The sequence below is a fragment of the Pristiophorus japonicus genome, chromosome 14 (genome assembly GCF_044704955.1).
Source record: "Pristiophorus japonicus isolate sPriJap1 chromosome 14, sPriJap1.hap1, whole genome shotgun sequence".
Taxonomy (NCBI): domain Eukaryota; kingdom Metazoa; phylum Chordata; class Chondrichthyes; family Pristiophoridae; genus Pristiophorus; species Pristiophorus japonicus.
The window spans coordinates 12,397,364-12,425,263 of record NC_091990.1 but is presented as its reverse complement, the minus strand read 5'-3'; the positions used below and the strand labels follow the sequence as shown (position 1 = coordinate 12,425,263).

Genomic DNA, 27,900 nt, shown 5'->3' with positions numbered 1-27,900 from the left:
TGTTTTCGTTCAGTATAGCAAGGCTCTTGCTGTCAAAGAAGCCTTGGCGAGTTGCTACAGTGCATCCTATGGTACACACTGTTGCCATGGTGGAAGGGAATGGATGATTTGGGGTTTTTGAGGGCGCTTTGCACACTCTGTGTTCTTCCACTTAATGCAAATCCTGATTGTTCACTATGAGGTGAGGAATTGTTTGATTAATGTGTTGTTTACCCACAGGATAGGACTGAGATCTGCATTTGATGAACAGGGTTTGTATTGTGCGATGAAGCAACGTTTAATGTGATTGCAATGAAATCAAATTTACAGGGAAAGTACATCGGTTGTGAGTGGCTGCCTCTGATGCTCCAATTCTGAGTCATTGTTTGGTGTTAACTGTGTTGTTTCTGTTTCCACACCAGGACTTGGAAAGTCATCCCGCAGTGTGAAAGCCCCAGGTGCAGACAGTGCTGGCGTTGTCGATGTATCCAGGGGAGATGGAAACGGTTGCTTCAAAAATGGGTCCCGTTCCAAAGCGAGGGGCTCCTTGCGGTCTGTAAACTTTACCATCTCCTCGGAGGGAGGGAATGAGTCCCTAAGCACTTTAAAGCTGAACGGCCAACAGAACTGGGGACGGATCGATTTCTCCCAAAGACCAATGTCGTTGGCCATTCCCAAATCGTCCATACCGAGTGAACTCCTTCAAAGTCCAGTCATGTCCATGTCCCCTCAGGCTACCTACTTGTCCAAGATCATTCCGAATGCCATCCTACCCGCTGCCGTGGACGTGGTGATGATCAACACCAGCCACAATTGCCTGCGGGCCCTGAGCAGGACCAGCTTAGTATGTGCCCCCTCCCCTGCCTGCTCCCGCTCCATCTCCCTGCAGCATTACGATGGCAAGGGTTACGCCTCGAGTGATGCGTGGAGTCATTCTCAGTCCTCCGAAACCATCGTGTCCAACAACTCCACGATTTCGTCGCAGGGCAACACGGGGATTGCACGGGATAACAGCTGTGCGGACACGGGTCGGGAGAAAGCGCGGGACGAGCACAACGTGACAAATTCTGCTGCAGACCACCATGCAAGCACCAGGAGGTGGGTCAGTGAGTGTGCGGCACAGAATGCCTCAGCGATTGTCAAGGACACTCCTGCGCACCACGACTCGACCTGTAAAACAAATGCACTGAACGGCAATGGTTACGATGGCCAAGCGCTGTCTCCTGCACAAAGCACAAGCAGCATTGTTGATGCCTCCGACACGCTGAGCATAACCAGTGAGCGATCCATCACCAGAAGTCTGTCGGTCAGGAAGATGAAGAGGCCACCAGCCCCTCCGAGAAGAATGCATTCTTTACAAGGCGAGGAGCAGAGTGCTGAGTTGAAAGGCCAAAGTTCGCCTGAGGCACATGATGATGTGTTTTTCCCTTTGCTTACTGAAACCAACATCATGTGTGGATCACGTACGGATTCTCCTGCTGGCGCAGGATGTCTTGCAAGCCCTCTTGTCAACCACAAATTGTCGACTGCTGAAGATGCCACAGGAGCAACGTCCAAGGGAAGGATCCTTCAGCCATCAAATAACTTTCCTCCACAAAATCCCACTTCGCCAAACAAGTCTGAGCGAACCATGTCGCCATCCAGTGGGTACTCCAGTCAGAGTGGCACTCCGACCCTGGTGAGGAGTCTTGTACCTCCTTCGTCCCCTGCTGGGAAGCCCAGACCCAGAGCACCCGAGAGGTCATCTTCACTGGTTTCTCCAGAAATCTCACACTCATCATCTTTAGCATCGATAGCATCCTCCATATCCGAGCATGTTGATCTGTTTGCCATCCCTCCTCCACCTTCTTCACCTGCACCACCGCCACCTACTGCAAGAATTGGCAAATTACCGCCGTCGCCGCCATACACCTGGGCACCAGCAGTGATCCCACCCCCTCCGACCGGGCCGGCACCATTACCACCCACCAAAAAACCTTCTTTCCTTTTTAAAGTGCCATTTAACTTTACTGCAACCACTCGGGCCCCACCGGTCACTACATCTGTGTCCACTGTGTCCCCACCGCTCACTAAATCTGTGTCCCCACCGGTCACTACATCTGTGTCCACTGTGTCCCCACCGGTCACTACATCTGTGTCCCCACCGGTCACTACATCAGTGTCCACTGAGCCCCCACCGGTCACTACATCTGTGTCCACTGTGACCCCACCGGTCATTAAATCTGTGACCCCACCGGTCACTACATCTGTGACCCCACCGGTCATTACATCTGTGACCCCACCGGTCATTACATCTGTGACCCCACCGGTCATTAAATCTGTGACCCCACCGGTCATTAAATCTGTGACCCCACCGGTCATTAAATCTGTGACCCCACCGGTCACTACATCTGTGTCCACTGTGATCCCACCGGTCACTAAATCTGTGATCCCACCGGTCATTAAATCTGTGACCCCACCGGTCACTACATCAGTGTCCACTGTGTCCCCACCGGTCACTATATCTGTGACCTCAACGGTCACTATATCTGCACCCACTGTGGCCCCATCGGTCACTGCATCAGCGTCCACTGTGACCCCACCGATCACCATGTCTGCACCCACTGTGGCCTCACCGATCACTATATCTGTGGCCCCACCGGTCACTACATCGGTGTCCACTGTGGCCCCACCGGTCACTACATCGGTGTCCACTGTGGCCCCACCGGTCACTACATCGGTGTCCACTGTGGCCCCACCGGTCACTACATCGGTGTCCACTGTGGCCCCACCGGTCACTACATCGGTGTCCACTGTGGCCCCACCGGTCACTACATCGGTGTCCACTGTGGCCCCACCGGTCACTACATCGGTGTCCACTGTGGCCCCACCGGTCACTACATCGGTGTCCACTGTGGCCCCACCGGTCACTACATCGGTGTCCACTGTGGCCCCACCGGTCACTACATCGGCGCCCACTGTGGCCCCACCGGTCACTACATTGGCACCCACTGTGGCCCCACCGGTCACTATATTGGCACCCACTGTGGCCCCACCGGTCACTGGTACTTTAGTTGCTGACCTGGCTGCACCCTCGGCACCACAGGTTACATCTACCTCTGTCACCACACCCGTCTCAGCTGCTCCTCCCATGCAAGTGCGGCAAGAACTGAATCCACTCCAAACAAAAGTAACTTCTCCACCTTCTCCGCCTCCCTCCCATCATCCTCCGCCACCACCAAAGAAGACCGTAGTAATTGGAAAAATATCTCCTCCATCCACCTTAACTGTTTCAGAACCCACGAAGCAGGAACGATCACCGCTTGATTGGCCACCACCTCCACCCCCTTTGTCCCCGTCTAACTTTGCACCTTCAAGTCCGACAGAAACGTCGTCTTCATCCCAATCTGAGAAAACCAATGTTTCACATTCGCTTCAGCGAGAAGACGCGGAATTCTTGTTCCCACCACCGCCACCTTCGCTACTGGCAGACCCTGCACGAGAAAAGAGATTTTCTGCCGGGGGACCTCAACTGGACGTGCAGCCAGTGCCTCCACCTGCTGCTCCCCCACTCCCCCCAGACCCAGGGCAATCTGTAGCTGCAGCGTTATCGTCCCCTCCTCTTCCACCGTTGCAACCTCCGGGGAGCAAAACTCCATCCGTGCCCAAACCACTGCTTTCACCGGTTCCATCTCCAGCCATGCCCACGCCGAAGCCTCTTCAGCAGAAGCTGCAGGTTGATTCTGGATCACCACCAACGGCAGATTCTCAGCTGCCAAAAACAATGGCTCAAACACCAAAGGCCCCCAATCAGGATTCAGCCAAAGAGTTGCCTGTTGAATCTTCAGCTGCCCAAGATGGCGGCCAAGCGAGCATACCAATCGTCACCCCCTCTTTGTTGCAGATGGTACGGTTACGTTCTGTACAGATGAGCACTTACGCCCCCGGGGTGCCAGACAGCAAGCACCCAGTGAGCAAAAACCAACCCGATTTGACGCTGCCCGCCACCAAAAGTAACGTGACTGCACCCAACAAACCGGCTCGCAAGTCCCTGTCACTTCGTTTATCATCGTCTTCAGATTCTGAACCTTCAATAAAGCCGAGCGATTCTCCCTCCCTAAAGACTCCCACCATTGGTGTTAAGGGACAGACTGCGCTTAAATCGCCCGATGACTGCGCTCCGCACAAGTCTCCCGCCTCGACTGCCAGCTTCATCTTTTCAAAGAATGTACATCCCACGAAGCTGCTTTTCGAAACCCCTCGATCGCCCGAGGCAGAAGCTGAGGCGAAGAAGAATTTCATGGCCGAGCTTAGCTCTGTCTCTGGGCGAATAGCTTCAAAGACTGAATCTAAAAGTTCGGCAAGCCCGCAGAGCAAAGCTGTTTTGGCAGCCCCCTCCGCACCGAGAAAGCACGGCAGAATTCCACCCCCCGTTGCCAAAAAGCCTTCGTTTTTGCCAAGTGCTCAGAGACTACCCTCCACGTCAACGGTCGTCCGAGTCCTTCCACCAGCCGAGGAAAAGTCCGACGCCCTGAAAGCTACAAGTGATACCCAGGATGAAAAAGGTAATCCTCGGTGAGAAGCAACTCGAGTCTGAAGGGGTCAACCAATCATTCTAACTGGGGCTCGAGTGGGGAGTCTGAAATTGGTTGTGTGACACTGCAAAAAATGCAGTGATGTGAAAAGGTAAACTTTAGGTTATTGTGAAATGGCTGTGGCTTTGGGTGCAGGCAGCCAAGTCTGTCTGGTTAGCAGCACTTATTTAACAACTATTGGGTCACCTGTCTTTAGTTGTGGCAGCTGTGCAACATTTGAGCGAATAAAGTGAGCCTTTGATTCTGTGAAGTAGGGTTCCCTGGAAATAGTCGTGATTAAATTAGTTTGAAGTGCTGTGGGGGGGTGTGGGCGAGGGGCTTCCTTCTGGGGGGGTGTGGACAAGGGGGGCTATGAGTTCTCTTGCAGTGAGATCCTGATCTGATGGATTTACATGGATAGATAGTCTTTGTCTTTCTCGGGCTACTCTATTGGAACTTTTAGTTGTCCGTGTTAACAGTCAACCTCCTTCCTTCTGTGGTTCTCACACGTTCAGAGCAAGCACAAGACACTTCTGGAGTATATGAAACCGACTTTATTGATGCACTGTAAAGGTGATCAGCGGAACTGAATACAGAGTGACTTTTCAGTTTCTGTATCTTCTGAGCCCACGTTTATACACCTTGTTTTGGCTACATCAAAGGAAAATGTCAGATAAGACTTCATGACGTACCTACTCCCAAACTTGCCTTTAATGTAGTAAAATGTCCCAAGGTCTTCACAGGAGTGTCCTAAAACCAAACTTGACACCAGCCATATAAGGAGAAATTAGGGCAGATGACCAAAAGCTTGGTCAAAGAGGTAGATCTTGAGCGTCTTAAAGGTAGAGAGGTTTAGGGAGGGAATTCCAGAGTTTGGGGCCCAGGCAGCTGAAGGCACAGCCACCAATGGTGGAGCGATTCTAATCAGGGATGCGCAAGAGGCCAGAATTAGAGGAGCCTGGAGTTCTCAGAGGGTTGTGGGGCTGGAGGAGATTAGAGATAGGGAGGGGCAAGGCCATGGAGGGATTGGAAAATGAGGATAAGATTTTTTAAATTGAGGCATTGTTTAACCGGGAGCCAATGCTGGTCAGCGAGCACAGGGGGTGATGGGTGAGCGGGACTTGGTGCGAGTTAGGACACTGGGCAGTGAGCACAGGGGGTGATGGGTGAGCGGGACTTGGTGTGAGTTAGGACACTGGGCAGTGAGCACAGGGGGTGATGGGTGAGCGGGACTTGGTGCGAGTTAGGACACTGGGCAGTGAGCACAGGGGGTGATGGGTGAGCGGGACTTGGTGCTAAATCAAGTCTAAATTGTGAAGGTACTTCCCTTAAACAAGACTTCCTGAACTAAATGTTCATAAACCCGTTGCAGAAAAAGCATTACCAACTGTTGCCTTCTCATTGTCATGGATTCTCTACCCATGGTTTATTACTCTGGCCCCTAAAGTCACACTTTGTCACCTTTAAAACTAAATGTAACCACCCCTGGGTGATGTCATTATTGTCATGTATTTCCTTGCGCAATCACTTTAACATAGAAACATAGAAAATAGGTGCAGGAGTAGGCCATTCGGCCCTTCGAGCCTGCACCGCCATTCCATGAGTTCATGGCTGAACAACCATTAATTAAGAGAATCTGAGCTATACCGACTAATCAGTACCCCATTCCTTACATATCAGGACGAGCTGTGCGCTCCTTTTGCTCACTTCAAAGTCATCCTGCTTATATTGGAAAGCCTGTTGATCCAAGGTACAAAGCAGTTCAACTGTTAACCTTCAGCTCCCCAAGGTGTCCAGCATACATCTCTCCTGTCTGTCCAACAGACAGTTAGAGCAGAGTCGGCAGATGCCTCGGATTGGATGGCCACCCTGCCCTAGTAGCTAGGGGTATTAAGTCACATGGAGGGTGGGGGGGGAAACTGGAAAACAAGTAACTAAAAAGCCTTTTGATTTTCTAAATTAAGGGAAGCTTTTAATTAACGAGAAGCCGTGTCCAGCCATATAACGCCTCCTAGCAGCTGCTAAAATCTAAATGCTTTCTCACTACAGTGTATGTGGTGTCATACTCTCTGGGGTTTCGGAGAACGAGAGGTGATCTCATTGAAAAATACAAGATTCTGAGGGGGATTGACAGGGTAGATGCTGAGATGATGTTTCCCCCGGCTGGAGAGTCTAGAACCAGGGGTTACAGTCTCTGGATAAGGGGTTGGCCATTTAAGAATCTTTGGAATTCTCTCCCCAAAGGGCTGTGGATGCTGAATCGTTGAGTATTCAAGGCTGAGGTCGATAGATTTTTGGATTTTTGGTGAATTAAGGATATGGGGAGCGGGCGGGAAAGTGGAGTTGAGGTCGAAGATCAGCCATGTTTTTGAGTGGCGGAGCAGGCTCGAGGGGCCGAATGGCCGACTCCTGCTCCTAATTCTTAAGTTCTTGTGTTCTTACAACAGCAATACACATGATATGAATTTAAGTATTTCCACTTGAGCTATTTCTACATCTATCAAACTGTTGAATAGATATTAAGCTGTGTAATCTATCTTTGAGTACAGACAGTAGTTGATTTGGTTGATTTTTTTATGAAGGAATTGGTCACGGAGGTGCTTATCTGTCTCCCTTCCTAAATATTTTGACTGGTTGCTTTTCTGTCCGTTCCCAAGTCCCGTTCACCCATCACTCCTGTGCTCACTGACCCACATTGGCTCCCGGTTAAGCAATACCTTGATTTTTAAAATCCTCTTCCTTGTCTTCAAATCCCTCCATGGCCTCACCCCCTCCCTATCTCTCATTTTCTCCAGCCTCACGACCTGCACCCTCAACCCGCTGAGATGTCTGCGCTCCTCTAATCGTGAGCATCCCTCATTATAACATAAGAACATGTCCAGATTTTTGGGGCAGGTACAGCAGAGGAGTGGCGAGAGATCGTGGAGCACAGGCCAGCCCACACTGCGATTATGTGCGCACTAGGTCCGTGCAGCAGAGCAGGTCTCCCGTTGGTTAATCCTTGCCACTGGACACAGACCAAGCCCGTGTGGTGGCTGGTGTGCAACGGCCACTACACGTTAAAGAAATCCACGCACAGGTATCTTCCACCCTTCAATATGTAGTTCGGGATCTGGAATATTAGGTCCTTCATTGAAACCACCTGTGAACTCATCCTTTTTTGGCGTGGAAGCAAGTCATCCCCATCAGATAGAAAGTAAACAGTTCAGCTTTTCCAACTTTGCAACAGATTACTGTTTGGGATGAAAAGCTGAAAAAGTACACGTCGTCACTGCTCTACTTGCATGCTGAATTTTTTAGCCGATTCCAGGATTTTAGAATGGTAGAAAATGACCTGTATTCTCGCCATTCACATTTGATGTTGACAACATTTCACATGGCTTCCAACTCGAGCATATCGACCTGCAATGTGATGCATAGTCTTAGGATAAGGGGTAGGCCATTTAGGACTGAGATGAGGAGAAACTGCTTCACTCAGAGAGTTGTCAACCTGTGGAATTCCCTGCTGCAGAGAGTTGTTGATGCCAGTTCATTGGATATATTCAAGAGGGAGTTAGATATGGCTCTTACGGCTAAAGAGATCAAGGGGTATGGAGAGAAAGCAGGAAAGGGGTACTGAGGGAATGATCAGCCATGATATTGAATGGCGGTGCAGGCTCAAAGGGCCGAATGGCCTACTCCTGCACCTATTTTCTATGTTTCTATGACATGGAAAACCGCCTATGATGATGACAAAGCAAATAGATGGTAATGGGACAAGTCAAGACACAAGATGATTCTAGAAGAGGTGTAAATGGGAATGGCAGAAGCATCAACAGCTACCACCTGAAAAAATGTGGGCAGGGGTTATGCTCTGAAACTGTTGAACTCGATGTTGAGTCCAGAAGGCTGTAAAGTGCCTAAATGAAAGATGAGGTGCTGTTCCTTGAGCTTCATTGGAACAGTGCAGGAGGCCAAAGACGGAGATATCAGAGTGGGAATGGAGCGGAGAATTGAAGTGACAGGCGACTGGAAGCTCAGGGTCACACTTACGGACTGAACGGAGGTGTCTGCAAAGCGGTCACCCAATCTACGCGTGGTCTCCCCAATGTAGAGGAGACCGCACCGTGAGCAGCGAATACAGTATACTGAATTGCAAGTAAAATTACTAACAAATCGCTGCTTCACCTGGAAGTGAAATGTTTGAACTGACCAGATGGCAGACATGATTCAAGAAGTTTATTTTGAGTCTGTTTTCACTCCTTCACTTGGTGTTTCACAGGAGTGGAGAAAATTCCTGGTAGATGTTATTTCTGAAAAGGACGTGATACGGTGATTGTTCTTGGGTGCTTTCAAAATATCCACAGCTGTTCGGTCACTGCAGCGAGAGACTGCAGCACCAGAGTCAGCCATCAGTGCGGTCATTGAAGCTGAGCGTGCTAAATCTCAGAGCATTTACTGATCACCGTGACTACTACGTAAACCAAGCAGTGGTCAATCACAGGGAGACCTTCCTCACCCCCCTGTCCCATCCCCTCAAAGAAAGGATAAATGAAAGGTTGATAATGAGATAACCTACCAAGACTTGTGTACATAGGATAAGTGAATTTGTCACATCAATCTTGGTCTTTCCAGAGATCAATTGCCCTCTGACCTGCTAATTTAATTACCCGAGAGAAAGTTCTGCAAAATATCTCCCTGCCCCCAAAATAGTAATCTGGCAAATCCTGCAAATGTTTGCCTATCTCTACATCTTCCCCATCACTGCTCTGCACCAGTGACCAAGGACAAAGCACTCGCTCTGCTCCGAAGAGCATTCCATCACTTCAGTCTAGACTTCCCTTTGCTGTCCACGCAGTTACTCAGATACTCCTCTGGCCCGGCTTTACAGGGAGTTGATGAACTGCATCAATTGGCGTACTGGAGTGGGTGTAGATCATATTTCCACACTGGAGGTTTTCTTGAGGATTGGTAGTTCTGTGTGCAACTGTTATGAGGCAGTAAGATACTGAGAGGCTGAAACTAAAGAATGTAAATGTATACTTTATCTCTAAGTAGCCCTGCCCCAATAAATTGCAATGCTCTGCTATTAACTGAATTCCTGATCTCCTCAGTAGCAATTTCTGACTCCCTGAATGTGTTTTGCAGACTCCAAATAGCATTAGCATTGTGATTGTAGTCATTATTTAATGGTGATAATGCAATAAAATATCCCAGAATTGACAGTAATTGCTACTAAAAAGGGCAAAAAAAATTAGACATCAAATCTGCACAATATATCTAAAGCCTGTGTATAAAATGGAACTTAGTAACGATAGTACTTCTATTCCTTTTTTAAAAAAAAATGAATTTGAATACCTTCAAGGTTACTATCGTGCAGTAACTATAATTACTTCAAATGTTCAAATGCGAACATAAAATTGCCTTCCAGCCATGGTGTTTCTCTCACTGAGGAATTACACCAGCACAGTATCCATAAACTTTTGTTCCCATTGGCAACTGTGTATAAATAATCATCCCACAAAGATTAGCAAGTTAAAGAAATACCACCCACAGGAATTCTTGGGCGGGTCCAGTTCCTGAAACAATAAAAATGGAGAAAGATCCTGCGTAAAGTCAGACACAAGACCATGTTACACAGCTGGTTACAGGATTACGTGAACAGGGCGTTAACAATTAACCATTAGATTTAAAAAAAAAACATTAATGCTGAAGTTTACCAAGTATTCATGAAGCCATTGTACCCTTTAGATTGCACGGTGCTTGTGGTAGGACTGGGCATTGATATCCAGGTTCCTTCACCTGCCCGCGTGTACTGGGAGCATTGAGGGTGAAAACGTTGAGCCAACTTGTTGGGTCTTGGTCTCAACGATTAGTTGGATCTGAGCTAGGTGGAGCCCCTGCATATCAGTGCTCCTATCAGTTGGGTGTTAACACCACATCACACACTATTTTCAGAACACTGCAATACGTGGCAGACTTGAGCCCATGTCAACTCCCCTGGATTCAACGGACTTGGCTGCTAATACGTGTAGGACCTTGCCACCTTCATCCCAAGAAGCCAAGTTCAAAGCAATTACCTTAACCCCAAACCCACGACTTTACCACCTAGAAGGGCAGCAGGCGCATGGGAACACCACCATCTCCAAATTCCTCTCCAAATCACACACCATCCTGGAACTCCCTCCCTAACAGCACTGTGGGAGCACCTTCACCACATGGACTGCAGCGGTTCAAGAAGGCGGCTCACCACCACCTTCTCAAGGGGCAATTAGGGATGGGCAATAAATGCCGGCCTTGGCAGCGATGACCACATCTCAGGAACAAATTTTTAAAAAACTATCGTTCCCAGTCATGCAAAGAAATACAGATTTATTTATGCATTTCTACCACAAGCACTGTGCAATCAATCATGCAATGGCTTCATAACATTATATAAAGTATGAAAAACCTCATTTTAATAAAAATAGTATTTTTCTCTAGTTTACAGTGTAACCAATGGTATATCTTTTTCATACTCATAGAATCACAGAATAGTACAGCACAGAAGGAGGCCATTCGGCCCATCGAGTCAGTGCTGGCGCTTTCGAAGAGCAGTCCAGTTAGTACTCTTTCCCCATATCCCGGCAATTTTTTCTCCAAGTATTTATCTAATTCCCTTTTTGAAGGCTGCTATTGAATCTGTATCCACCAACCTGCCAGGCAGAGCATTCCAAATCCTAACCACTCGTTGCATAAAAAAGTTTCCCCTCATGTCGCCTCTGGTTCTTTTGCCAATCACCTTAAACCTGTGCCCTCTCGCTATCGGCCCTTCAACTGTTGGAAGGTCTCTCTCTCTCTCTCCTATCTAAACCCTTCATGATTTTAAATCTCTCAATCAAATCTCCTCTTAGCCTTCTCTGCTCCAACGAAAACACCCCAGGTTCTCCAGTCTACCCATGTAACTCATCCCTCATCCCTGGAACCATTCTAATAAATCTCTTCTGTACCCTCTCCAAAGCCTGCACGTCCTTCCTAAAATGCGGTGCCCAGAATTGGTCAACACTCCAGCTGGGGCCGAACTAGTGTTTTATATCAGTTTAGCATAACTTCCTGGCTTTTGTACTCTGTGCCTCTAATTATAAAGCCCAGGGTCCCTTGTCCTTTATTAACTGTTAACCTATCCGGCCACCTTTGAAGGTTTGTGCACAGTTCTCTGTTCTGGCACCTCTTTTTTTTTTTTAAAGTGTACCATTTATCATGAGTGGTGTCTCATTTTTCCAACCAAAATATATTGCCTCACACTTCTCTGCGTTGAATTTCATCTGCCATATATCCTTCCATTCCACCAGCGCCTCTGTGCTCCTTGAAGTCCATTACCTGTACCATCGTTTATCACACTTCCAAGTTTCTGGTCATCTGCAAATTTTGAACTTGTGCCCCGTACCCCCCCCCGCCAGCCCCAAGTCCAAGTCGTTAATCTATATCAAAAACAGCAGTGATCCGAGTCACTGTTCCCTCCAATTTGCGGTCTAAGTGTGTGGTCCCTTTAAATTTGCTGCACATGTGTATTATGCAGCGGCTGCAGCTGCGCAGGACCTCCCGAGTTGTGTGTCTTTTGGGGGAGCGCCACTATATACCTCCCTCCAGTGTGAGAAACCGCCATTCACCACAGCTCTCTTCTATCTCTTACCCAATGTTGTATCCATGCTGCTATGGCCCTTATCCCACGGGCTTCAATATTGCTAACCAGCCTAGTATACACTACCGAGTGGAGTGTATACGGACTTTCAAAAGGCACAACATCAAGTGCACTCATCCACCATGTTACCTCATCAAAAAAATAAACAAGATTTGCCCTCAATAAACCCGTGCTGGCTTGCCTTTTAGTCCATGCTTGTCCAAGTAGCTGTTAATTTTCTCCCGGATTATTATTTCTCAGTTTCCCCACCCCCGACGTTCAACTGACTGGCCTGTAGTTGCCAGGTTTATCCTTCTCCCATTTTTTTTTTGAACAAGGGTGTAACGTTTACAGTCCTCTGGCACCGCCCCCGTAACTAAAGAGGATTACATCATTGTGACCAGCACCTCCGCAGTTTCTATCCCTGTCTCCTTCTGCGACTTAGGATGCATCCCATCCGATCGGGCGACTTATCCACTTTAATTACCGCTAGCCTGTCTAGTTCCTCCTCTATCTTTTTATCTCATCCAGTATCGCAGCAACCTTCTCCTTTACCACATCTTTGGCCAGGCCCCCTTCTGTGGTTAACACCGATGCGAAGAACTCATTTAGTACCTCAGCCTCCACCAATAGTTCTCCATTTTGGTCCCTAATTGGCCCCACCGCTCCTCTGATGACCCTTTTACTGTTGATATGCCTACAGAAGGCAGTCGAATACCCATTTGTTAGTCGCTAATCTATTCTCGTACTGTCTCTCTTCCCCTCATTTCCTTTTTCGTTTCTCTGTACTTTTTATATTCAGCCTGATTCAGGCTTGTAATATCAACCTGACCTCTGTCCTCTGCCTCCTTTTGCTGCTTCATTCTACTCTCCAACTCCTTCGTCATCCAGGGAGGTTTGGCGTTGGTTGCCCTCCTGTACCTAGACCAGACCAGGCTGTTTGATATATTTTAACCCTCCTTTGTCCCACCATTGGTATCAGAACCTTCAACTGCCTTGAAAAGAGAGACTTCCATGTATATAGCGCCTTTCACGACCACCGGACGTCTCAAAGCGCTTTACAACCAAAGTACTTTTTGTAATTGGTGCACAGCATGCTCCCACAAACAGCAATGTAATAATGAACAGATAATCTGTTTTATTAATGTTGATTGAGGGATAAATATTGACACCGGGGATAACTCCCCTGCTCTTTTTTGAAATAGTACCATGAGATCTTTTACGTCCATCTGAGAGAGTAGACGGGGCCTCGTTTTAATGTCTCACCTGAAAGATGGCACCTCCGACAGTGCAGCACTCCCTCAGCACTGCACTGGAGTGTCAGTCTAGATTTTTTTTTTAATGTGCTCAAGTTCCTGGAATGGGACTTGAACCCACAACCTTCTGACTCCAGAGGCGCGTGTGCTGCCCACTGAGCCACAGCGGACAGCTAGGTCTTGCTGTCTGGTATTCCGTCCATCAATCCCTTTGCTGTATTTTTCTCTCCTTCAATAGCTTTCTCAAAACCAATCTTTTCTGATTAGTCCATCAGTCACTCCCTTAATCTCTCCTAAATATGGACTGCCTTCTAGTTCTCTGTCTCTTTCCACATGGGAAGTCTTAGAACGCTTTAAAGGCACTATATTCTCAAACCCAGAGAGCTGTGGATGCTGAGTTCGGTATATTCAAGACCGAATTTGATAGATTTTTGGACACTCGGGGAATCGAGGGATATGGGGAGTGGGCGGGAAAGTGGAGTTGAAGATCAGCCATGATATTGAATGGCGGAGGAGGCTCGAGGGGCCGTGTGGCCCTCTACTGCTGCTCCATGTTTCTTGTGTTGTGTTCTTGTATAAATGCAAGTTATGCAAACTGCCGAAGAAAACGTTGAATACTGGAAATCTGAACTAAACACAATGTGCTGGATAAAGACAGGTGGTCAGTCAGAAAGATATGACAATTTTGGGGTCGAGAGCTTTCTCTAGAATCTTCCGATATCCATTTGGAGGAGGTGGCTCTGCTCAAAGCGGACATCTGCCTTGTTGCCCATCACGTCAGTCAGATGTTCGTAATGTGGGCTGGGCTACGTTTGTAATGTGGGGTTCGATGGTTTCAATTTCATACAAGGAGACCCAGCCAATCTCCTCATAATGATTTGGCTCGTTTGATAAAGTGCAAGCTATTGTAAAATGGAACACCTGCTTAAATAGAGTTCCAATTGGTGTCTCATTTTTGATAAATCTGACCCCCAACTTTTCCCCAGTGTTGGCAGGACTGTCTAAGTGATGGGTGCAGTGTCATGCAATATCATTTCACACCTCTGTTTACAGGACGTGTAACTGATGAAGACTAAATGTGCATTTCCAGGCATGTTGTTTAACCCTGAGAATGTAAATCCATCGATTTGAAAATGCATTCAATATTCTGGTTAAAACTGAAACCGGCTTGGCTTACCAATGATCATGTACTAGGTTTATTACCCAATACGTGTGCAACGGCCACCACAGGTTTAAAACAAAAAAAAATCCACGCACTGGCATCTTCCATCCTTCACGATGTAGTTCGGGATCTGGAATATTGGGTCCTTCATTGAAACACCTGTGAACTCATCCCTTTTTGGCGTGGAAGCAAGTCATCCTCGCTTCGAGGGACCGCCTCTGATGACTAGGTTCACAAACCCCATGTATAATTTGCCAGTAAGAATGTATGTGACTGCTTAAAATTTATAGAAACTTTTTTTTCTCATTGACTTTCCTCTCAGATGTTTATATCCAGTACGAGTAGTGCAGTCTGGTTTAAACATCTGCCTTTTAAGCTGCGTGTTTAAGTGACTGGTGTGATTTGATGCTGTGGGTATCAGCCAGTTCCTGTTCCCTTCACCAAGGTGGAATTCCTCAGTGTGGATGGTGTGCCACCTTGTGGCTGGGGCTGAAACTATTGCAACATGACCTGGATCCGGCTACCTTCAGTTACTGGAACCACTAATACTGACTCGCTAGTTTACAGTACTACACAAATAGTATTTACGTAGCCCTTGGCTCTAAAAGATCGCAAAGCATTTCACATACAGTGAATCATTTTCAAGTGCAGTCATTGTTATACAAGTGAACGCTGCGGCAACAAATGCGTTTGCATTTGTATAGTGCCTTTAGCGTAGGAAAATGTCCCAAAGCACGTCACGGAATCTTCCGACAAAAAATGATTAGCTGATGGAGATATTAGGAGAGGGTGACCGAGGGTGAAAGGAGAAGAGGGAGGTGGATATGTGTAGGGTGGGACCTCCAGAAAGCAACTGCCAATGGTAAGGCGATGAGATTTCAGGATGCACGAGTGGTCAGTTGGAGGGAGGAGAGTTCTTGAGGGGATGGGGGTTAGGGCTGAAGCAGAATACACAGCTAGGGAGAGGCAAAGCCATTTAGGGATTTAAACACACAGCAACAACTTGTATTTATATAGCACCTTTAACACAGTGAAACGTCCCAAGGTGCATCGCAAGAGTATTATGCGATTAAAAATTTGACACCGAGCTGCATAAGAAATTAGGGCAAATGACCAAAATGGTCAAGGGTATGTTTTAAGGAGCGTCTTGAAGGAGGAAAGAGAGGTTTAGGCAGGGAGTTCCAGAACTTGGGGCCCAGGCAACAGAAGGCACGGCCACCAATGGTGGAGCGATTATAATCGGGGATGCTCAAGAGGGCAGAATTGGAGGAGCGCAGACATTTTGCGGCGTGGGGTTGGAGGAGATTGCATAGATAGGGAGGGGCGAGGCCATGGAGGGATTTGAAAATGAGAATTTTGAATTGGAGGTACTGGGGCACAAAGCCAATGTAGGTCAGTGGGAACAGGGGTGATGGGTGAGCAGGACTTGGTGTGCGATAAGAAATGGGCAGCTGAGTTTTTGATGAGCTGACGTTTATGCAGGGTGGAGGAAGCGATGCCAGGGAGAAGGCCATTTGAATAAAAGTGGTATTGACCACGGCATTTGAGGGTTTCGGCAGCAGGGGCAGAGACGGGCGGTGTTACGGAGGTGGATGTCCCAATCATGTTAATTCACGAGTCTGAACCATTTACTCTTCTAAAGACTTTAATGTAGGAACAAAAGCAGGGAAGCGACAATAGTCTGATGCACTAAGCCATGCTGATTAGAGTCCCAGGATTGATTCCTTCGCTGGTATCAGTCGGGATGCTGCAATTAGCTGTGGTGGCTGGTGTGCAACGGCCACCATACATTAAAATCCACACACAGGCATCTTCCACCCTTCAACATGTAGTTCTGGATCTGGAATATTCGGTCCTTCATTGAAACCCCTGTGAGCACATCCCCTTTTGGTGTGGTAGCAAGCCATCCTCCTATGAGGGACCGCCTATGATGTCATTGACTGTGGAGTAGCAAAAAAAATAACCATGGTTGCTGCTCCTTACTTAAATGGCATGTGTGAACAGAATAACGTTCAGCTGTGATAGAATCATCGAAATTTACAGCACGGAAGGAGGCCATTCAGCTCATCATGTCTGTGCTGGCCAACAAAGAGCTACCCAGCCTAATCCCACTTTCCAGCTCCAGGTCTGTAACCCTATAGGTTACGGCACTTCAAGTGCACATCCAAGTACTTTTTAAATGCAACGAGGGTTTCTGCCTCTACCACCCTTTTTCAGGCCGTGAGTTCCAGATCAAGCTCCACCCCCCCCCCATCACCTCTCTTGGTGAAATAATTTCTCCTCAACTCCCCCAATTACTTTAAATCTATGCCCCCTGGTTATTGACCCCTCTGCTAAGGGAAATAGGTCCTTCCTATCCACTCTATCTAGGCCCCTCATTTATACACCTCCAATTAAATCTCCCCTCGGCCTCCTCTGTTCCAAAGAAAACCAATCCAGCCTATCCACTTGTTCCTCATAGCTATAATTCTCCAGTCCTGGCAACATCCTAGTAAATCTCCTCTGTACCCTTTCTAGTGCAATCACATCTTTCCTGTAATGTGACCAGAACTGCACGGAGTACTCTAACTAGTATTTTATAGTTCAAGCATAACCCCCCTGTTCTTGTATTCCATGCCTCGGCTAATATAGGAAAAATCAATGATATCCTCCTTTGGTGCCACTCTGCTGTTTCGGCTTGTGCAAGGAGGCGAACTCGTGGAGGTTGCTGATGCCTTTGAAAGCCACATCCCATCAAGAGGGAAAACAAGGTTGGGGGGCGGGCAGTGGAGGGAAGAGGAGAAAGAGAGATTGCTCCCGCAGTTGGTGGGTGAAATGTATTCCACTTTTAGGCCTAAACATGCATGCTCTCTAAGGAGATTCCACTTCCGGTCTTGAGGTGTGTAGGACAAAGGATGCTGAGACGCTGCACCCATCTGTATTAAACATTGGCAAGCGATGCAGACTGGTCATTTTTGTCTGTTCAAAAGCAATGCCACCTGCATCTAGAAGCTTCCACATGAAGGTACTTGCAACATAATTGGAAAAATAACCTGATTCAAGATTCTCTCTCTCTCTCGTTCAGTGACAAGAGTAGTGAGCAGCAGGGCCTGTCAACATGAGGCCCTGACCATTCTAGCTCTTGGGTTTCATAACCATAGTCCAGGTCTGCCATTATCGGGGGCCCACAGGAATGTCCACTGCAGTGGTCAGGGGAAGGGGTTGGCAGACAAGCGCAGTTGGGGGAGGGGGTGGGAAGAGAGAGTGCTGACCACAGCTACAGTGGGTGAAATGTCTGGCCTTTTTAGGCCTCGTGGGGGGAATCTAGAACTAGTTTCAGAATAAGAGGTCGCCCTTTTAAGGAGGAATTTCTTCTGAGGGTCGTGAATCTTTGGCCTTTTGTGTAATGACACTCCTGTGAAGCACCTTGGGATGTTTTGCTGCGTTAAAGGCGCTATATAAATACAAGTTGTTAATTGAAGCTGTGTTATGTAGTGGATTAAACTTTCTCAACTTTTAAACTTATTGTCCAAATATTTATCTCTCTCAAAGTTTTGTAAATTGCTTCTTTATCTGTTTTTCTACCCCTCCCTCCTTCCATTCTATAGTTCTCCTTTTCCATTTTCTAAAGGTTGTGGTGACATCCCAACCTGTTGTTTTTGGAAAGTTTTTGGAATCGCCCATCACATGGGTGGTCTTTGAAGTTTAAAAAAACTTTTCGGGATTGTTTTCTCGATGTGAGTGAGAGAGATTTGATGTGTTAGCTTACATTGCTATTTACTCTGGCTGGATACACTGCAATACGGTTTGCTCAAGGTGCCGCTGCGATCAGCATTCCATACCCTGCTGTAACGACTGGCGAGTATATCGTGCGAGGCGAGGGTTCGAGGCCCAGAAGAGGCGAGGGCCCAGGGGCAGCAAGGGCCAGCCCACACTTGCGATCTATGGATGGTAGGAGCATGTGTGCGCACTAGGCCCGTGCAGCAGAGCTGGTCTCCAGTCGTCCTGGTTAACCCTTGCCACTGGACCAAGACCTAGCTCTGTCAAGCCCGTGTGGTGGCTGGTGTGCAACGGTCACCCCACGTTTAAAAAAAAAAATCCACGCACAGGCATCTTCCACCCTTCAACATGTAGTTCGGGACCTAGAATGTCAGGTCCCTCATTGAAACACCTGTGAACTCATCCCTTTTTGGTGTGGAAGCAAGTCACCCTCAATACGAGGGACTGCCTAATACTATATCGTGCCTTAATGTAGGGACACTTCTCAAGTTGCTTCACCGTTCCTCAATTTAAAATAAATGGATGCCAATCAAAGGAGGGGATATTGGGGAAGGATGATCAAATGCTAAGCCCGAGGTTGGTTTAAAGGAGCCGAGGGAGGGAATATCCGAGCATAGGGGTCTAAATGCTTGACGGCCCGGCTGTTGATGGAGTGAGGAAGGAGCGTAATGTACATGAGCCCAGACATAGAGGAATGTAGAGTTTGTGTGTGTGTGTGGGTGTGTTGGAGGGCTGAATGAGGCAAAGATGGGGAGGGATGAGGCCACGAGTGGATTTAAATTTAAGAATTTTAAATTGGAGGCATTGTCAATCAGCAAGGAGTGGGGGAGATGATCTGAGTGGGAGCAGGATAGGATACCAGCAGCAGGAATTTGAACAATTCAAGTTGAGATGGGAGAGAGGACGGCCGGGTAACATGGGAATACTTGAGTCTGGCGGAGACAAAGACAAGGATGTGAGGGGTTCAGGAGCAGAGGGGCGGCGATGTTACAGCGTTGATGTAAGCACCCGAGGAGATTTTTCAATGGTGTCCATGTACAGCTGTGTAACTGCATTATCCCATTCGTGTCCACATTACATAGGATGATAATTTATACAGGCCTGATCCTGGAATAAAACTAACACAGGATCCTTTGATTTTTTGAGTGAGTTTTATGCTGAAATGAACTCTTAACACCTCTCTCAGTATTCTACTGCACGTTGTGACCACAGCTGAATATACAGCGGAATCCTTTCAGGAAATAATTTGTAGTTTGGATTGGGTTTTATCGCAACATGAGATTGAATTGAGTGATGAAAGTATAAGGGTCAATTCTACACTTGCCAAACTGTTGCACTTGTAATGTGCTTTTTCTATAAACTTTCAAAATTCTATTTTTATCTACCCATTAGAATTATCTTCAATGTTCCTTCCCAACCAAATGCAATAGAAATGTGTTTTTTTTTTGCTGAATTTGCCATGTTGGGAAACACTGCTGCAACCAGAGGGTTGAAGGGGGAGTTAATGTTTGCCAAGGTATTGAAGTCGCACAGCAGAGTTAAGAAAATACTGGGCGTGCACAGCAGTCCTGTCAACATCTGGAAAGGGGAAAGGTCAGGGGTTTATGATCGGATCCTGGCGATCTGTGTAACCCGAAATGTGTACCTAACTTTTCTCATTACTGATGCTGATGGACCTGTGTATGTTAAGGGTTTTCGTTATTTGAATAACATAGCAGCAACAGCTAAACAGTTAATGACCTCCACTCCGTAACACAACACCCTTGTACGCTGAGTGGCTAGGCTATACTGACCAGTAATTATAGAATCATAGAAAAATTATGATGCAGAAGGAGGCCATTTGGCCCATCTTGTCTGTGCTGGTTGAAAAAGAGCTATCCAGCCCAATCCCACTTTTCAGCACTAGCCCTATAGGTTACGGCTCTTTTTAAATGCATATCCAAGTACTTTTTAAATGCGATGAGGGTTTCTGCCTCTACCACCCTTTCAGGAAGTGAGTTCCAGACCCCCACCACCCTCTGGGTGAAAATTGTTTTCCTCCTCTCTCTCTCTCTCTAATCCTTCTACCAATTACTTTAAATCTATGCCCCCTGGTTGTTGACCCCTCTGCTAAGAGAAATAGGTCCTTCCTATCCACTCTATCCAGGCCCGTCATCATTTTATACACCTCAATAAGGTCTCCCCTCAGCCCCCTCTGTTCCAATTTCCCAAGCATCCCACCCCCCCCCCCCCCCCCCCTGCCTGCGGGGGTGGGGGTGTCTACCCCGCTCTGAGTGGGGGAGTCTAGGGTTGGAGAGAAGAAATCAGCTGGGGTCCCCAGTGCCAGGTGCTAGCTGAAGACTTCTCCTGGATGTGTGTGTGTGTGGGGATAACTGATGGGGACGGGATTGGGCTTGTCTCCCTCGGGCAAGGTACCAGGTGATGTCCGATGCTCATTGGACCATTGCCAACCCCTCTCCCTCCCCCCCGGGTCAGGTGTGGACACTGCAGGTGGCGTGGGGTGTAAGCAGGGTTCTGCCTTCCTGTGGGTGAACTGTTTCCCCTCTGCATCCCCCAGGAACTTTGGCCATGATGTCTTTTGGGAGAGAAAGGAGAGGAGTAAATAGGCAGAAAAATAGCATTATTTATTGCTTTGATATCTCCTAGAACACTTTCTGGGAGATTGGTTGGAAGGTGTCGCCATCTATAGTTTTAACAACAACAACTTTGTATTTAGTATTTATATAGCACCTTTTTAATGTAGTAAAACATCCCAAGGCGCTTCACAGGAGTATTATGAGACAAGAAATTTGACACTGAGCCACATTTGGTGAAATTAGGGCAGGTGACCAAAAGCTTGGCCAAAGAGGTAGGTTTTAAGAAGTGTCTTGAAGGAGGATAGAGAGGTTTAGGCAGGGAATTCCAGAGCTTGGGGCCTAGGCAACAGAAGGCACGGCCACCGATGGTTGAGCGATTATAATCAGGGATGCTCGAGGGCAGAATTAGGGGGGGGGGATTGCAGGGCTGAAGGAGATTAGAGATAGGGAGGGGTGAGGCCAAAGAGGGATTTGAAAACCAGGATGAGAATTTTGAAATTGAGGCGTTGCTTAACCGGGAGCCAATGTAGGTCAGCGAGCACAGGGATGATGGGTGAGCGGGACTTGGTGCGAGTTAGGACACGGGGCAGCAGAGGCTTTGGATCACGTCCAGTTCATGTAAGGTAGAATGTGGGAGACCAGCCAGGAGTGCATTGGAGTAGTCAAGTCTACAGGTAACAAGGGCATGGATGATGGCTTCAGCAGCAGATGAGCTGAGGCAGTGGCGGAGACTGGCGATGTTACGGAGCTGGAAATTGGCGGTCTTGGTTATGCTGCGGATATGTGGTCGGAAGCTCATTTCAGGGTCAGATATGACACCAAGGTTGCAAACAGTGGCTCAGCCTCGCAGATGTTTGGAGAGGGATGGAGTCAGTGGCTGGGGAACGGAGTTTGTGGCGGGGACCCAAAACAATGGCTTTGGTCTTCCCAGTATTCAATTGGAGAACCAGATTTTCCCGTAGACGCTCTCTTACACACCTTTCCGGAGTTTTAAAGATCATGTTGTACTTTGATCAGCTGTGAGGGGACAAATTGAGGGAGTTGGTGAGATCCTTGCCCTCTGGAAATATCGGATTTTCGACACTCCTTGTCCTGAGGTGGGAAAGGGAACGAAATCAAAACAAATTCCGTTGTAAATTTCCCCTGAACGGCCACATCTGATCTGAAATTTAGCCTCCACGTTCCAAATGATGTCTGTGAAATGAAAGATTGTGGTTTGACTGCGTCGATTTATATCGTGTTGACCTAAAGTGTTTTTTTTTTTCTCTCTCCCTAAATTTAGGGAAACTGGAGACTGGAAATGGAGAGCTGGCAGGGTGCAAGGGCGATTGAAGAATCCGGGCGTTAATCCTCAGGGTCCCGTTCAGCAAAAGAGGTCAATTGTACCTTCCTTGGGAGGACAGAAGCAATCCAAATTCTTCAGAAAAATCTTATTGCTAAAAAAAATAATGGCCTTGTTTATGCAAAAAAAAAAAATCTGCATTTGCCAGGGGTGCTGCACCATTTACTTTGTTCTCTATGGAAGCAGAGAAAGGAGAGCAGTCATTGTGCTGATGCCACAGTTCGTCCAGATTAAAGGCTTCTTGAAGAGAATGGCTGGAGTTTGGTCCAATTCCATTCGTCATTCTGGACTGTGCAATTATACCGCCACCTTGTGGCTATGGATGGTAGGGGCTCGGATTGCAACACGATGCATCGCATAAGGTGGTTTGAGACTATATTAGTTTGTAATTGAGCGTATAATATGTTTGCCTTGTCTAAGCAATCAATTATAAGTTTTTAAAAAATCAGTAGGAAGCACACTTATTGTATAAAACGAGGGGATTTGGGATTGCTTTGTCTGTGAATCGCCAACCAGCAGTCATTTAGGAATTTATTCATTAACTTATAATGTGTAAAGACTATTAATAATTTGAAAGCAAAAAAAAAAACACACAATCCTCTGTCAAAAATTATAGCCCGTCTTTCCAATGATTGAGATCAAGAAGTCACTTGCTGCATGCAGCCGGTGTGTTTGAGATTGTAACTAGATGACGTTAACACTATCCTGCTAAATGGTCAGCCACATCTACCAAGGTGCAGGCTGTGATTGGGCTTTCACAAGCATGTCTCGCATTTTTTTTCTCTCTCCGCCATTCTCTCGTTATTTGGAAGATGATCGTGCATCTTAAGCCTGAGTCTTGACTTGGGTGCAAGGGCAAGATGATCTGGGCACTTGATTGCATTTCATGATTTGACAATGTGACCCTTCAACTGGTGGGACGTGGGCAACCTACAACATCCCATTTTTCTTTTTCTCTGTTAAAATGGCTCACCTTCCATCTAGCAACCTGGCTCAAGACCTGACTAAATGTAATCTCGTGAGGGGGTGGTGGGGATCTGTTACGCTAACAGTTGATTGGCTAATGGAGCTGTGCTACCCAAATACCATCATCCAACTGGGGTCAGGCCCAAGGGGTGACCCTGGGGTCAAAGGTGCTTTAGAATCATCACTGCGCTGTAACACCAAGTTAGTTTGACCCGTGAATTCTGTATTTGAGAAAGGACAACTAGAGAAGAGGTGGAGGTTTTTACTTTCTCAGCGGGCCCAAAGCGAAATTGCTCCGAGGAACTAGCTAAGGAAGGGGCTTTGTGTTGGTGTTTATAAGGTGCAAAATTTGAGTTATTTAACGAGTCTAAATGGATCGTATGTCACAAGTTAGAACTCATAACTTAACATAATTAATACATAAAACTCACTTCTTCAACCCCTTCATGAAGAGGTTTGTCCATTCCACTTCCGCTGATTTATTTCTCCAACGCTCCCGCATCCTTCTCTGGATGTTTAGCTTTAATTGGGTTTGGTTGGGGCGAGTGGTGCATTAGCTTTATTTCTCTAGTCTCAGAATTTAATCGACTTCAAGTTTGTTCCAGTGGAGCAGAGGTCAGTGCGGTAACTTTTTTTCTTTCAGCCATTCCAAAGCTTTTCCTATCGATGTTTACCAAGGACTCTGTGTGATCAAGTCACTCAAGTGAATGCATAAACCTCATCTTGTCAGCAGCTGCCTTCCTGTGGTTTTGTACTGCAAAATCTTTAACTCCGTTCACCTTGATTGTAGTTAAGCAGCTAGTACTTGATGGGCTTCCTGGTATAACCTCTGCAGTTGGCTGAACAGGCTCCTTTCCAAAGTGGGCAAGTTCTTCTTAAATGATCATGGGTGCGGAGAGAAGGGGAGTCATTGAAGTCAGATGTTACTGTGCACTTTGCTGGTGCCTCTTTGCAAACACGCGCACCAGCCAGTGACAGAATGGAAGCTTTTTATTCCGTCTTTGAATTTGCTCTCTCGAAGCTTTGGATTCTTCAAACTTTTCACTTCTCTCCTCCTTTCTCTCTCCAGTCTATTGGGCGAAACACACTTGCCTACCATTCTCTGCTAATGTAAAGCCGGCAACTAAACTCAGCCAGAACTTGTCTGAAAAAAGGATCTTTTAGCCTAATCTCTCAGGTGGTCATTTGATTGGCGTTCCGTGGCGATCATCCCACTAAAAGCAGACGTCAAAGTCTGGTGGTGCTATCTGGAAAGTTAGATGATTCTCTGAAGCCCTGGTCTGCCTGACTTGTTGTCCAGTGGCTGGATCTGTGGGTGAGTCAATAACTTGGTGTTAAATATTGAGGAGCAGCACATGGTGTGAACTTGACTTAATCTCTTGAGTATTCGCAGCAATTGTCCTGCCTGACTGGATGGATTTCAGGAAAGAAAACTTGCACGGGTCCTCTTCAAACCGTTCTATAGATCCTCCCCCCCCATCTAAATCCTTTATTGACACTCGCCCACAGATTAATCTGTGTTGTGGCCACCCAGTTCTTCATTACTGCTGTGTAAAATCCAATTGTGTGTTGTGTTCAGTTCCTGCTGCAAATCAGAATGTCGATTGGAAACACAGTGGTCGTCCTCATTATTTAGATTTTAATACTCAACGCAAATCCACTCACTGCCAAAGTTCACCTGGAAACATGTCATTACTTTTCTGTAGAATAGACTTGTTTGAGCGATTGACCGGTCATTAAATGGGTGTGGTACATCTCTGGGAAATTCTAAGCTGATCAGGTTTCAACTGTGCTAGTAAAGGATGGGTATGTATTTTTGTAAAATGATTTGCTCATTGAGGGTGACTATTTTCGCATAGAAAAATATAAAGGTACATTGGAGTTTGCACATTTTGAGTTTAGCACCGTTTTATTTCTGGTGCTGAGCAACGAACCTGATTTTTTTTTATTACTGGCCCTTAAAGGGCCCTCAAACTAACCATCAGTACCAATTATTTTATAAAAAATTCTTCACAAAGAGCACTTGCAAGGAGACACATGCAGCCTAATGAGAGGATATTTGGCTTTGATTAATATTTAAATGTAATTTTAATTTTCTTCAATCTTTACCTGGAAGTGGAGCACGGTTAAATCAGCTGAGGCCAAATTAACATGTGCTAATATTTCCAAACTGTGTTTACAGGCCAAAAGGTCAGTTTGAGTTCAGGGGTGAGCATGGGGCAAGAAAATGATGAGGGGTGCATTTCGTCCACATTACTATGTCCTATATTTGAGATTTAATTCCACAATCTCTCAGGCTTCACTTACAAGTCCAAACTCACTTCCACGATCTTAAATCTATGCTACGTTAAATACTTCAAAGATATTCCGTCACTCTCCTGAATCGTTGATTCATTGTGGACCATTGGTTTCCTGTATAAGAATCCACTCTCTTCACTGGGCACCTTTCCGGGACCTTGGCACAGGTGCGCCATGCTGTACAGGCCACTATAGCGGCAATGCAAGCTCTCTTGAGTTGTGAAGTTCCCAGCACCACAAGTGCCAGAAATAGACGACTATTCTTCACAATGAAAGAACACTCAGTATTTATCAGGTCTCCAGATTTTGAATCTTTGTACTAATGGGGCTTCCCAGCTTTCCTGCTGTAGCCGGGGCACATAGGAAGGGTTCCACGGGTGTATATTACAATGTAAATGTTGAAAATCATTGAATATTCTTTGTTTCGCTCTCTGCACTGGCCAAGATTTGCAATTGCAGTTTTAATGTTGGATTAAACTTCCCCAAATGTGGGCGGGGGAGGGGATGAGTGAGCTGGTCTGTGAATCAACAGCCATTTTGCAAACGAAAGGGACAACCCTCATGTGATCACCTAAGCAGCAGAATGGACCGTGTCCCTGTGCCTCAATAAGGCAAACGGGGGAGATGGGTGCCATTCAGGAAGCCAAACCAGAGGAATTGTACCTTTTACAGGAGGCATTCTCTCGAACACCACAATCATTATGCTGTTCAGAGCCCTTTGAACTGCAAGTCACAAGCTCCTGTTGATTGGACCACTTAAAGTATGTTAATATTTGTTACATAAATAATCCAGAATTTGAATGCGTTTAATGTTCATTCCCTGTAGATACTATTGCTATTCTTGCGATGATTTGGTTCCAACAGAGGCCTTGTGGCCCAGCTCCCTCATTCCTTATTCTGAAATATATATGTCTGTACTGCCAATTTTATGAATCTTAACTGCAGTGTGAATGCAAAGAAATAAGAATATACTGCACATTGTAAGTTTGATATTGCATTTTAATTGCAGCCTAGTTGGCCATTAACATGGGCTATGGCCTTAATTATCATGAACTTAATCACTTAAGGGTATAAACTATGATTTTCAAAGTTTTTTTTTTAGGAAAATATTACTAGTGCAATGACATATATATATTTCTTTACTGTTAATAAATTAGCAAATGAATTTCCAACATGCCTCAGTTTAATGCGTCTTATCTTCAGCATTTATAGCTAAGTGGTCTGTTCCCCATGACCCTGTATATGCTCCCTGTGAAATATAGGAAACTGATAAAATCACATGTTTTATGCCATGAACTCCTGAACTGATTAACATACTTGTCTGTTTCCCTCTTGAATGAATTAGAAAGATTTCTCATTGGGATTTTGTCATTGGGTGTCAGCTGTGGCTCAGTGGGTAGCACCCTCGCCTCTGAGTCAGAAGGTTGTGGGTTCAAGTCCCATTCCAGGAACTTTGAGCACAAAAATCTAGGCTGACACTCCAGTGCAGTGCTGAGGGAGTGCTGCACTGTTGGAGGTGCCGTCTTCTGGACGAGACGATAAACCGAGGTCTGTCTGCTCTCTCGGCCGTAAAAGATCCCATGGCATTATTTCAAAGAAGAGCAGGGGAGTTATCCCTGGTGTTCTGAGGCCAATATTTATCCCTCAATCAGCATAACAAAAACAGATTTTCTGGTCATTATCCCATTGCTGTTTGTGGGAGCTTGCTGTGCGCAAATTGGCTGCCACGTTTCCCACATTACAACAGTGACTACACTCCAAAAGTACTTCATTGGCTGTAAAGTGCTTTGAGATGTCCGGTGGTCGTGAAAGGTGCTATATAAATGCAAGCCTTTTTAAAAAAATAAACTCCTGGTAGGGTCCACATATTCTCTGCCTTTCTATAGGCACATATTTGAAAATTACATTTCCGAGCAGCTTTGTGAGTTTAACAAGTGCGGGGAGAGATATTTTGTGTTTAAATATTGGATAGATATGGTCTAGAAAGTGATACTGTAGAGGCAATGTCAGATCGAAGATTAAGGTCTCCTATGGCCAGGCCTCTGACACACCGTGCACCATCACGGCGGTAAATCCTGCTCCTGTACTGAGTCAGAATGATGATCGGAATGTGCCGCGGTCTCGGTATTTTCGGGAAAAGGATGGGAAGACTGGCCAAGGATTGTGCTGCTGTTAAGAAACCCTTTGGTTAAAAGTATATCGGGCTGGATTTTTAGTTTTGGTCAGTTACCGCCCCGAAATGACCAGAACCAAACATCCAGCCGGATATACGTTTAACCAGGGGTTTCTTTACTGGCCGAGGATTGTGCTGCTGTTAAGTTTGCGCCTGTCGTCCCAAAATTTATCATCTGGGCCCTGAGTTGCAGCAGA

General features: G+C 46.5%; 2 protein-coding genes across 2 annotated transcripts in view; one reads left to right on the top strand and one right to left on the bottom strand.

Moving 5' to 3' along the window:
* Nucleotides 1-26,666, top strand: part of LOC139279717 (NHS-like protein 3) — a 217,863-nt gene extending 191,197 nt beyond the window's left edge. The window contains exons 6-7 of the mRNA XM_070898879.1: nucleotides 402-4,523; nucleotides 22,207-26,666. Of these exons, the coding sequence (XP_070754980.1) occupies nucleotides 402-4,523; nucleotides 22,207-22,256 (4,172 nt within the window). The 3' untranslated portion in view covers nucleotides 22,257-26,666. The remainder of the gene's footprint in view (nucleotides 1-401; nucleotides 4,524-22,206) is intronic.
* The window catches only part of LOC139279718 (tumor necrosis factor alpha-induced protein 3-like), a 106,408-nt gene continuing 102,944 nt past the window's right edge, over nucleotides 24,437-27,900 (bottom strand). Inside the window, exon 9 of the mRNA XM_070898882.1 lies at nucleotides 24,437-24,541. Coding sequence (XP_070754983.1) covers nucleotides 24,488-24,541 — 54 coding nt within the window. The 3' untranslated portion in view covers nucleotides 24,437-24,487. The remainder of the gene's footprint in view (nucleotides 24,542-27,900) is intronic.